Raw genomic sequence first — 12,439 nt, forward strand, 5'->3', positions numbered from 1 at the left:
AACTAAACGTAATTGAATTATGGTCATTCTCTCCAAAGTGCTCACCTACTAAATCAAACACCTGGTCTGGTTCATTACCAAGCACCAGACCCAGTGTGGCCTCCCCTCTTGTCGGCCCTTCGACATACTGTGTCAGGAAACCCTCCTGTACACATTGGACAAAAACTGGGTTAAATTCTCACCTCGGGCAACTCTGTGTGTGGAGTTTGCACATTCTCCCAGTGTTTGCATGGGTTTCCTCTGGGTGCTCTGGTTTCATCCCAAAGTCCAAAGATGTGCAGGTCAGGTGAACTGGCCATGCTAAATTTCCCGTGGTGTTAGGTGCATTAGTCGGGGTGAACGTAGGGGAATAGGTCTGGGTGGGTTGCTCTTCGGAATGTCTGTGGGGACTTGTTGGGCCGAAGGGCCTGTTTCCACACTGTAGGGAATCTAATCCAAATCTAATCTAAATCTAATCTAAATCTCTCTAGTGCATGGATTTACTATTAAGTAAAGATTCTACTATAGAACAAGGGATCATGACAGTTGCTAATAAATCCAAACACTATTCAGAAAAAGTTCGTTTACTTGAGAGACTGTGGTGGGAATGTCTACCATAAGGAGTAATTTGGATGACTAAATACATTTAAATGGGCAAACTGACAAGTACAGGAGAAAGAAACAAATAGAAGACATTACTAGGGTTAGACTAAGTAAGGAGAAAGCTCATGAAGTATGAACACCAGCAAAAATCAGTTTATTGAATGACTATTTAATCTACCGTAAACAATATTCTGGTAATAATGATTAGATTCCCCAAAGTGTGGAAACAGGCCCTTTGTCCCAACCAGTCCACACAGACCCTCCAAAGAGCAATCCCCCAGACCCATTCCCCCTCTGACTAATGCACCTAACACTACGGGCAATTTAGCATGGTCAATTCACCTGTCCTGCACATCTTTGGACTGTGGGAGGAAACTGGAGCACCAGGAGAAACTCACGCAGACACGGGGAGAATGTGCAAACTCCACACAGTCACCCAAGGCTGGAATCGAACCTGGGACCCTGGTGCTGGGAGGCAGCAGTGCTAACTGCTGAGCTACTGTGCCGCCTCTTTGTTTTTTTAAAAGACACCCACATGCCCTTTCTGATCCCATCTTCCTGCACAAAGCCCATCGCCCTGAAGCTTCCTGCACTTTTTAGATGAAATTATGCTGAGCCTCCTTGTGGGTGACCTTTTTTTTCCATATAGTTTCATTTTATAGATTAGGAGTTTTCTGTTATCTTGTAAATTTCAACAAATAAAGGGAATTTTTGAAGGTTTGTTTCAGAAATAGGGAGAATTAACTGGTTCAAGCAACAAAGGAAGACATTTCTGAAGCAAACTGCAGATAGTGATACAGTGGTAGAAGGAACAGACAACTTCTACTTGCATTCACAAAGCCTTTAACACAGCAAAACATCCCAATAAATTTGTCACTGAGCCACATGGGACGATACTAGGATGGTGACAAAACGTTTGGCCAGAAGTAGATTTTAACATCATTAACCTTACCTGTACGGAGCAACACCTCTGGTGCAATGTAATTCGGTGTGCCCACTAGGGAATGTGCCAGACAGCGTTGATGTTGTCGAGCTGCCCTGCGCTCCAATGGTTTTAGTCTCTCTGCACACTTACAGCTCTTGGGATCACCCCATTCATTACTGAAATCCATGCTGTCCTGCCGAGGATGGTCACCTGGATGCAAAGGGTAAACATGTCAACAATCAGACAAGTAGTGTTTCTGAAGATAGCAAGATTCTGTTTTGTCTTTGTTCCATATGTTTCTTCAGTACTATTTCCAACCTCTTTTGTCTACTATTCTTAGAGAAGAGTTGATCAGACTGAGGACAGTGCACAAGCTATCATCAGACTGGCAGGAACCCATTTGGATGGTACAAGGGCAAAGTACCTCTTTTGAACTGGATACAGTTGTGACTTTCCTGCTTTACACTCTAAGGCTACTGATAATCAAGGCTAGATACACTGGACCCTAAGGACTTTTCTACGTGAAACTGGGGTGCCATATCAGGGGGAAAATTATCAGCATGGGATTGAATAAGTGTTGCATTGGCTCCCGTAAAATCATAAGTAGCAAAGCAGGGGTTTAACAAATTTAGTCAATGTATTTCTGTGTTAAATATTCATAGCTAGCTCAGATTGGCCTACGAATAAACTCAGCAAGCTATGGAAAACTGCAGCTCTGGAAAGGTTTCAGCAACCTATTGATTTCTTGCTCAAAGTAAAAAGTGCTGATTTTGCCAAAAAATAGTACAGATAACCAAAGAAAAAGTATGGGGCTATAATGGGAAATGTTCTGCAAGTGTAAGAAGAGGTGCGTCTTTTAACTTCTTTATATCTTTGATTGCCCACTAAACTATATACCCAAGGTAATACCCCACACCTAACAGAAAGGCAAACTTCACAATCTCGGAGAGTCTGCCAAAACAAAGCTTGGCAATTGTTGCCTATAGAGGAGAAAGTGAGGTCTGCAGATGCTGGAGATCAGAGATGGAAATGTGTTGCTGGAAAAGTGCAGCAGATCAGGCAGCATCTAGGGAACAGGAGAATCGACGTTTCGGGCATTAGCCAGAAACGTCGATTCTCCTGTTCCCTAGATGCTGCCTGACCTGCTGACCTTTTCCAGCAACACATTTCCATCAATTGTTGCCTATAACCAGTAAACAGGACAAGTATGAATATTAGAGATTCCTTGCAACTTGTTACACCATAACAAAAGCTGAATGAAAGGTTTCAGAAACAATTAGAACTTGGAGTTTCATGTGAATATCCTTACTGCAACAGGATTTTGTTAACAATATTTAAAACTGGAATGGTTGGTGAATGCAAAACAGGGTAATTTTATAAAACCTAATATCCGTGATAGACACTTTGACTTCATCGTCTTCAAGCTTTCAAACATTTGAACACTAAGCTGTCTCTCTGCAGGATGAAGTGATCCATAACAGATATAGAGAGGTCTGTGGTTTTCAAAATTTCAATTCACAAAACATTGATAAGAATATTTCTTAATTGATGAGATTGTAAAGTGTTGATGTCCAATGGGACACAGGTGTTTTTGTTCATAAACTACTGAAAGCTAACATAAGTGAAGTTGCAAGGCAAACTGTTTGTTAGCCTTTATCACAAGAAGATTTAAATACATAGCCAAGATGTCTTGCTTCAATTATACTGAACATCGGTGAGAAAGCATTTGAAGTACTGTGTGCAGTTTTAATCCCCTTGCCTAACGAATTCAGTGGAGGTTCACTATGCTGATTCCTGGGATGGTGGGGCTGTCCAATTAGGAGAGATTGAAGAAACAAAGCCTGTTTTCTCTGGTTTAGAAGAATGAGAGGAAATCTTATAGAAACATATAAATTCTTAAAGGGATAGACAGAGTAGATGCAGAAAGGATGTTATCCTTGGCTGTAGGTCTAGAACAAGAGGGCACAGTTTCCAAATAAAATATAAGCCATTTAAGACCCACGCAAGGAAAATCTTCTTCACTCAAGAGTGTGGTGAATCTTTAGAATTGTCTACCTAGAAGATTGTGAAAGCTCAGTCAATAAGTTTAAGGTGGAGATTGATAGATTTCTAATTACGAATGATAACAAGATATTGCACAGCAATATAGCATTAAGATGGATGATCGGGCATGATCTGGAATGTCAGAGCAGGCTCAAGGAGCTGAATGAACTGCAGTTTAATGGAGGAAGTGGTCAGTTCTGAACTAGAGGCATCATGCCACCACTTTCCTCCCTGTAGTCATTCTTTCCCAGATACCCATTCCAGTCCAGCTCAATCTTGAACTGAGTTTCACGTCACATATAAACTGCTTCATCAAGACATATTTCCAAATTTGAAGTGTACGAATCCTAACCTCTCCCCAGTGACTGAGATGCTGTTTCCCATACTCCAGTTTTCATCACCTCCTGAATTCACTTCTCAATCTTTTCTCTCAAAAATCTCAATTCCTGTCATCCTGCTCCTGGTGGACTAATACACTCAGCCCACAGATTTTCGTTCTCATTTATCCTCAAATCCCTGTGCCTCTACCCAGTACTGCAAACGTCTTCCTCCCACATTCCTGCTTGCACCTTCTGTTCTTAGCCTGTTTCCTGCATTTCCATACAATCACTAGCAGCAGTTTTGCAATCCATCATTGCTCTGCTATGTTGTTTTTGCCCTTTACAGTTTGAGTGATGCACTTTTGGTTGATGCAAGTAGAATCAGAAACTTAGAATTTGTTTTCGAGTGACCTTGTGTGAGATTTAGAAAAGGCTTTGGAACAGAGTCTGAGGAATTTTTAAAAAAATTCACCTGTGGGATGTGGGCCAGCATTGATTACCCACTCCTAGCTGCTCTTGAACGAGTGGCTTGCTAGGCCATTTCAGACAGTACTTTAGAGTCAACCACATCGCTGTGGGTCTAGGGAGTCACCTGTAGGCCAGACAGGTTAGAATGGCAGATTTCCAGATTTCCTTCCCATTAATGTACTAAGTGGGTTTTTCCAATAATTGGCAATGATTGCATGGTCATCAGTCTACTTTAAGTTCCACCATCTGCCATGGCAGGATTCGAATCCAGTTCCGTGGAACATTAGCTGAGTTTCTGGATTAATAACCTAGCTATTACACACTTGGCCATTGGCACCCCAGTTGTGAGGTACACTTACACCATTCCACAGGAGTTACAGTCTACAGACCTGGGAACAATTGAAGAAATCATCTTTGGCAAGATCTACTTCATTAGATTTGCCTGAAAAAGCATTTCAAATTTTTCTAATTTGTTACTGGTGATATACATCAGATTTGTTACTCACCAACTCCTTCATAAATCTTTATATGGAAAGGCTGGCAAATTAATTGTCTTTACCTTTAATCTGTGCAAAGGTAAAGACAATTAATAATAATTGTTCCATAAAATATTCTTTAAATTGGTTTAACTGTACACTAAACTAATATGATAATACGGTATAACAGCTCCTCAAATCTTATTCAAGAGGAATGTTTTCGGCATGCTCCTACAGCTAATGACATTCACACCCACCATACATTTCCACTGGATCTTTGCTTTGGTACAGGTTAAATTTAGAAGATGTGAAAAAAGTTTACACTACCATACACGACCATTTTGGGACCAGAAATGAGTGGGAGCAAATGGAGAGCAGTCTGGGTAGGTGAGAGTTTCTGATTCGGAAGGGGAAACTGAAAAGTGATATCACAGGAGGGCTGTGGTTTGTTTGGCTGAATTTGAATTGGTGTTAAATTTAATTTTATTAATTTATTGTTACAACTTATCGGTTACGGCTTGAAAAGCAGATACAAAAACAGTTAAAAGTTTTTTTAAAAATCAAAACTAATTAAATATGGATGGGGTGTCAGGTGATATGTTGTTTCTGCATGATGTGTGAGCTGGTGGACCTCATTTTGGTTCCCAGTGACCATATCTATATAAATGTTGGTTGTTGGAAGAACTCCAGCTCAGAGTGGATAAGCTGGAGTCTGAGCTTCAAACATTGCAACACATAAGGGAGAGGGAAGAGTTACCTGGATGCTGTGTTTCAGGAGACAATCATACCCCTGAGGCGAACTAACTCAAATTTGACCAGTAGTTAGGGACAGGAGGATGTGGCTGTGAGTGAGGCAGGTAGAGGGATCCAGGAACGTCAGAACCTGTCCTTGTCCAACGTTCAAAAGGACTGGAAACTCACTAATGTGCCACCCCTGTTAAAAAGGGAGTAAGGCAAAAGACAGAAAATTACAGACCGATTAGCCTAACCTCAACTGTGGGTAAGATCCTGGGATCTTTTGTGAAGGATGAGATTTCTGAGTACTTGGAAATTTATGGTAAAATAGGTCATGCCTGACAAATCTACTAGAATTCTTTGAGGAAGTAACGAGCAGGTTAGACCAAGGAGAGGCAATGGATGTTATCTACCTGGACTTCAAGGTGGCCTCTGACAAGATGTTGCACAGGAGGCTACTGAGGGCCCAGATTGTTACAGACAAGGTATTATCATGGATCGAAGCTTGGCTGTCAGGCAGAAAGCAGAGAGTAGGGATAAAAGGGTCCTTCTCAGGATGGCATGTGGTGACATGTGGTGCTCCACAAGGCTCAGTGTTGGGACCACAACTTTTCACTTTATACATTAATGATCTAGATGAAGGAACTGAGGGCATTCTGGCTAAGTTTGCAGACAACACAAAGATAGGTAGAAGAACTGGTAGCATTGAGGATACAGAAGCTGCAGAAGGATTTGGACAAGTTAGGAGAATGGGCAAAGAGGTGGCAGATGGAGTACAAAGCGGGAACGTGTGAGATCATGTATTTTGGAAGGAAGAACAGAGGCATGGACTATTTTCTAAATGGGGAGAAAATTCAGAAGTCTGAAGTGCAAAAAGACTTGGGAGTTCTAGGCCATGATTCTCTCAAAGTAACCTTGTAGGGTGAGTCAGTAGTTAGGAAGGCAAATGCAATGATGGCACTTATTTTGAGAGGACTTGAATATAAAAGCAGGGATGTACTTCTGAGCTCTATAAGGCTCTGGTCATGAGATATTAAAAGGTTAATTTGCTCTGCTGACCTGCAGGAAATTGTATGCCCTGAGGGTGGGGTGGTATGTCTCTGTTTTACAGGTAGAATGTAAGGAATTTATATTCCCAGCTCTCGCCATTCAGAGGCATTTGCATGGCCATTTCCTGGTTATTCAGAGTAATTTACATTATCATTCCCTATTCAGAATCAATAAGAACATTGCAATTAAAATTCTGACTACTCCCTGCAGTAAAAAAAGTGATTTACAACTTATCTGGCCATTAAGGGATGATTTACATTACACTGTTTCTAGAGATGATATGATCATTACATTGTGTCTTAAGTGGCATGTGACTGTGGGGGAATGGCTGGGGGTTGTTTGTGGGCATTGCTGACTGTAATGTGAAACTGTTATACTGTATAAAAGGAGGACTGTTTCTTTTGGTCAGAGAGTTCCTGCGAAGCATTACAAAGATTGTTAAGTGATCCTTCAAAGCTTGTACTTGCTTAATAAATTTTGACTATTCACAGACGTTAGTATATTGCAGTTGCAACAAGTGTGTAAGACTCTCAAGAAAAAGAACATTATAGTCAGACCACATCTGCAGTTTTAGGCTCCATATCTCGGGAAGGACGTACTGGCCCTCGAACGTATTCAGAGGAGGTTCACGAGAATGGTCCCAGGAATGAAAAGCTTAACATATAAGGAACGTTTGAGGACTCTGAGTCTATAATTGATGGGGTTTAGAAGGATGAGGAGGGATCTAATTGAAATATACACAATAGTGAATGGCCTGGACAGAACAAATGCTGGGAAGATGTTGCATTGGTAGGAGAGACTCGGACCTGATGGCATAGCCTTAAAGTAAAGGGAAGATCTTTTAGAACAGAGATAAGGAGAAACCTCTTCAACCAGAGAATGGTGAATTCATGGAATCATTGCACAGAAGGCTGTGGAGGCCAGGTCATGGAATATATTTAAGACAGAGATAGATAGGTTTTTGAGTATCAAGGAGATCAGAGGTTACGGGGAGAAAGCGGGAGAATGGGGTTGAGAAAGTTATCAGCTGTGATTGAATGGTGGAGCAGATTCAATGGGCTGAATGGTCTTATGAATGTACACAACGCTGTCACAAAACATAGAAAAGTATTATGATGCAATATTTACCTAAACTATCAAATAGAAGATCTAGAAAATAACTTCACATGGATTACAAAATGACTTGCACAAGATGGAATACTTTCTCTGATTTGAATTGTAAATTCTCAAAGAGTCTTTGCAGACACAAAACATGACCTCAAGTTATACTCTTAATAAAAAGCAGGGCAAATCCAACCTGGCTAATTACTGCCCTTTCTGTATACTCATATGTCAAAGTCACTGACAATGCTATCAAATGGCATTTGGAAATAATTAACCTACTCACTTACACTTGGCTCTTGAAGTTATTATATCTCCGGTCCAAATATGGACAAATATCTCCAGAGGTGAGTTGTTAAAGGGCTTCTTAAAGGTGACATGTAAGAAACTGGATGTTCCAGAGGGTGTGTTTTTCTGTCTTGCAGGCAGGATGTGAAAATCTAATCATACTCTGTAAATGCTGTTTTAAGGAATAACCTATCAGACAGTGTTTCTGGAAATAACCTAATCACTTTTGGATGGCATGTGACTATGGGAGAGTGGCAGGGGTTGCATCTTGCGTGCATGACTGACTGTGATGTAAAACCCTGTACAAAAGGAGGACGGTCCTCTTGTTCAGGAAGCCTCACTCCGCAAGTACCAGCAAGAGTGTTAAGTGATCTCCCAGAATCTTGTACTTGCTGAAATAAATTGTGGCTGTTCACAGAATTGGGAAATTGCAGTTGCATCAAGTGTATAAGAACCTAACAGAGGTAGGGTGGCTGCCTTTGACTTCAAGGCAGCATTTCATGGAGTCTTGCTTCTAAGGGGTCTAGCAAAACTAGTTAATGAAAATCAGGGAGAGATTTGCCAGGAGTCATACCTAGCATAAAGGAAGAAATTTGTGGTCGCTGAAGGTCCAGGACATCTCTGCAGGAGTTCCTCAAGGTCCTGTCCTGGCCCAAATTATCTTAAGAATTTTTTAAAATTTATTCACAGGATGTGGGTGTTGCTAGTTAGACCAGCATTTATTGCCCATCCTTAACTGCCCAAAAGGATTTTTCCAACAATTGACAATAGTTTCATGGCTATTAATTCCACTATCTGCCATAACGGGATTTGAACCTGGGTCTGCAGTACATTATAGTCCAGTGATAATATCCCATACCATCGCCTGCCCCATCAATAATCATCCCTCGATCATAAGTAAGTAGGATGTTTGCTGATGACTGCAGCGTTCAAGCATCATTTGGGACATCTTACATATTGGAGCACCATGATTTGGACAACATTCAGGTTTGGGCTGATGTGGCAAGTAACATTTGTGCCTCGTGGCTATTAATCCAGAAATCTAGGTAATGGCTGGGGACCTGTGTTAGAATCTTGCCATTGCAAATGGTGGAATTTGAATTCAAGAAGCGGTCTGGAATTAAAAGTCTAATGATGACCACAAATCCATGAACACATATGGTTCACTAATGTTCTTTACGGATGGAAACTACATCCTCACCCAGTGTGGCTTACATATGACTCGAAATCTACAGCAGTATGATTGACTCTCAACTGCCCTTTGGGCAATTAGGGATGGGCAATGAATGCTGGCACTGCCAGTGATGTCTACATCCTGTGAATGTATAAAACAATGTCAGGTAATGACCATCTTCAATAACAGAAGATCTAACCATTGCTTCTTTTGATGTTCAATGATAGTACCACAAATTTATCATGCAACTAACTATACCAGGGGTGACCAATGACCAGAAGCTGAACTAAACCAACCTGCTACTGGTCAGAGGTTAGGAATTCTGCAGGAACTAACTCATCTATATATCCAATTACTTACCTACCACCTAAACGGCATGAGAACACTCTTGACTTCCCTCGGCGAGTGCACTGCCAATAGGATCATCTTGGATAAAGGGTCGCTGGGGCGGAGGGCAGTTGCTGGTGAGGTCACATGTGGAATACTGTGAGCAATTTTGATTGGCTTATTTAAAGAAAGATGTAATTTCATTGCAGGCAGTTCAGAGAAGGCTCACAAGGATGATCCCTGGTATACAGGAATGTCATATTAGCAAAGGTAGTTTGGGACTTCTACTCACTGGAATTTAGAAATAATGAGGGGCAATCTGATTGAAACATACAGGATTCTTATGGGACTTGATAGGGTAAATGCTAAGAGGATGTTTCCCCTCATGGGAGAGACTAGGACCAGGTGGCATAGTCTCAGAATTTATAACTGACATAAGGAGGAATTTCTTCTCTTAGGTTGAGTGTCTTTGGAATGTCTTGCCACAGAGAGATACTGGGACAGAATTCTTGTGTAATTTAAGAGTATGATAGATAAGATTCTTGCTCTGTAGGGGAATCAAGGATTACGGGGAAAAGACATGAAAGTTGAATGAAGGTGCAGCCTTGAGGGGCCGAGCAGCATATTCCTGTTCCTATTTTTTACGGTCTTCAAAGTAGTCAGTTTGATTGACATTTTTTTCATAACTGATACACTCCTGTTGCAGCAGATGCACAGTACCAGCAGTTTACACCATCTTCCAGATGTACTGTAGCAATTTACCCAGGCTCCTATGAGAGCACCTTCCAAACTTTGAACTTCTACTATAAATGATGAATGACTCCATACTGTGCTTTTAGTGGTGTCTATTGAGGAGTAAGTATTGACCAGGACACTTGGAAAATGCTACTGTTCTTCTTCAAAGTAATGTTATGGGTTCTTTTCTGTTTACCCAGGGCCTTCAATATAACATCTTGTTTGAAAGATGACACTTCAAGAAATGCAGCATTCCCTCAGCATTGGAACATGAACTTTATATCGGTTCTCAGAATCCTGATGTGGTGCTGGAATTCACAATACGCTGGCTCAGAACCTGAGTCAACAGAGCCTACAAACCAAGCCATGACTGACATGATTTCGGAAGTTGAATATGGGTGCCCACGTACACCAGCTGGTGAAAGTAAGTAGGCAAGTGCAGCAGGTGGCGAAGGCAGCAAATGGTATACTGACCTTCATAGTGAGAGGATTCAAGTACAGGACAACAGACGTCTTGCTGAAATTGTACAGGGCCTTGGTGAGATCACAATAGAAAAATTATGTGTAGTTTTGGTCTCCTTATCTGAGGCCGGGTGTTCTTGCTATACAAAGAGTGCTTTGAAGGTTTACCAGACTGATGTCTGGGATAGTAGGACCGACGTATGGAGTGAGACTGAATTGACTACGACTATATTCAATGGAATTTAGAAGAGTGAAGGGGATCTTATAGAAACCTATAATATTCTAACAGGTCTATACAGTGTAATGCAGGCAGTTATTTTCCTGAAACCAGGGGTTACAGTCTAAAAATATGGAATAGGCCACTTGGACTAAGATTGGAAGAAATTTCTTCACCCAGAAAGTGGTAAAAACGAAAACATTGACTGTTTTCAAGAACAAAGTTAAGATATAGTGTTCAGACCTAAAGGAATCAGAGGCTTTAGGGAAAAATCAGGAACAGGGTAATGAGTGGAATGACCAACCACAATAGAGTTGAATGACAGAACAGGCTTGAAGGGCTAAATGGCCTTCTGCTCCTATTTTCTATGGATCAAGCGGCAGTACTAGAATGGATTAGGACTGCATTCCAGTGAAGAAGACAGAGATTAAGCCTAGAACCAACCATCCAGAAGACAACTTCAATAAGAACAGGTTCAGCAGACACGAAGAGAAATAGGTGCCCAAGCCACAACATTGAGTTGAAGTGCGCAGCAGATGGTGAAATGAAATTAGTGTGTTTAACAAATAATAAAACTGGAGCAAGACTAAGTAGATATTACAAACAGGTGGAGGAATAGTAGAAAAACTAGAGCTGTAAAGGATATTGGAGCAATGACAAGAAATCATCACTTCAAAGACACCTCTACTTAAACGTCTACATTAGTCTAATTTTAACAGCAAACTGGAGACAGTACAGTGCTGTCAAAGCCAATATTTTAATGCATAATTTATGCTAATACTGCAGGGTGCTTCATACATAATAAGAAGTTAACCATAGGGAAACAAGTGACAGAGAGAGAAAGAAAGAACCGGAAAGACAAACCATAACCAGAGATTTTTTTCAACACTGGATGCCATCAGCTTGTTCATCGTATCTGTGGTAACCTTGGCAGAACTGTCCAAAATTACACTGGGCCGTCACTGCTCGATGACCTATATCTTCCCCTGATTCAAGTACTTAGAGACAGGAGTGCGTGAGAGAGAAGAAAGTGAAACAAAATAAATGAGTCAAAAGCAAAGAGAAACAGACATGTAAGATAGCAAGAATAATGAAAATTGGAACTTAGCAAAGTTGATAGCATCCCTCACTTGTGCAGCAGAAGCTTTAAGGTGTTTTAAATAGACCCTAACTAAAATTAAACATTTCAGACCAAATGAGTACACTTTCCAGTAGTCACAGATAAAAATACTGTGGCAAACAGGTTGTGAGATGTAAATAATTAACTGAACTCTTCCCTTTGCAACCAGGTGTTACAAATGCTGATGGGGGGAAGCAAACTAGTCTTTCTGCAGAACCCTGTGGTGCCATGATACTCTGTCTAGTAAATAAAGTCACGGAACCAGACAGCATGGAAACAGACCCTTCGATCCAACTCGTCCATGCCAACCAGGTTTCCCAAACTACACTACTCCAATTTGCCTGCATTTAGCCCATATCCCTCTAATTTTTTTTCTCTATTCATGTATTTGTCCAAATATCTTGTAAATGTTGCAA

General features: G+C 41.0%; 1 protein-coding gene across 4 annotated transcripts in view; it reads right to left on the reverse strand.

The window, feature by feature from the left end:
• lats1 (large tumor suppressor kinase 1) overlaps positions 1 to 12,439 on the reverse strand; it is a 44,439-nt gene that overhangs the window by 6,779 nt on the left and 25,221 nt on the right. For 3 of the 4 annotated variants that reach the window (XM_043681062.1, XM_043681051.1, XM_043681059.1), the window contains exon 6: positions 1,535 to 1,717. In XM_043681062.1, the coding sequence (XP_043536997.1) occupies positions 1,535 to 1,717 (183 nt within the window). Of the gene's footprint in view, positions 1 to 1,534; positions 1,718 to 11,767; positions 11,902 to 12,439 lie in introns of those variants that run through there. The other variant, XM_043681068.1, reaches the window with a different exon arrangement.

The sequence above is a fragment of the Chiloscyllium plagiosum genome, chromosome 3 (assembly GCF_004010195.1).
Source record: "Chiloscyllium plagiosum isolate BGI_BamShark_2017 chromosome 3, ASM401019v2, whole genome shotgun sequence".
NCBI lineage: Eukaryota > Metazoa > Chordata > Chondrichthyes > Orectolobiformes > Hemiscylliidae > Chiloscyllium > Chiloscyllium plagiosum.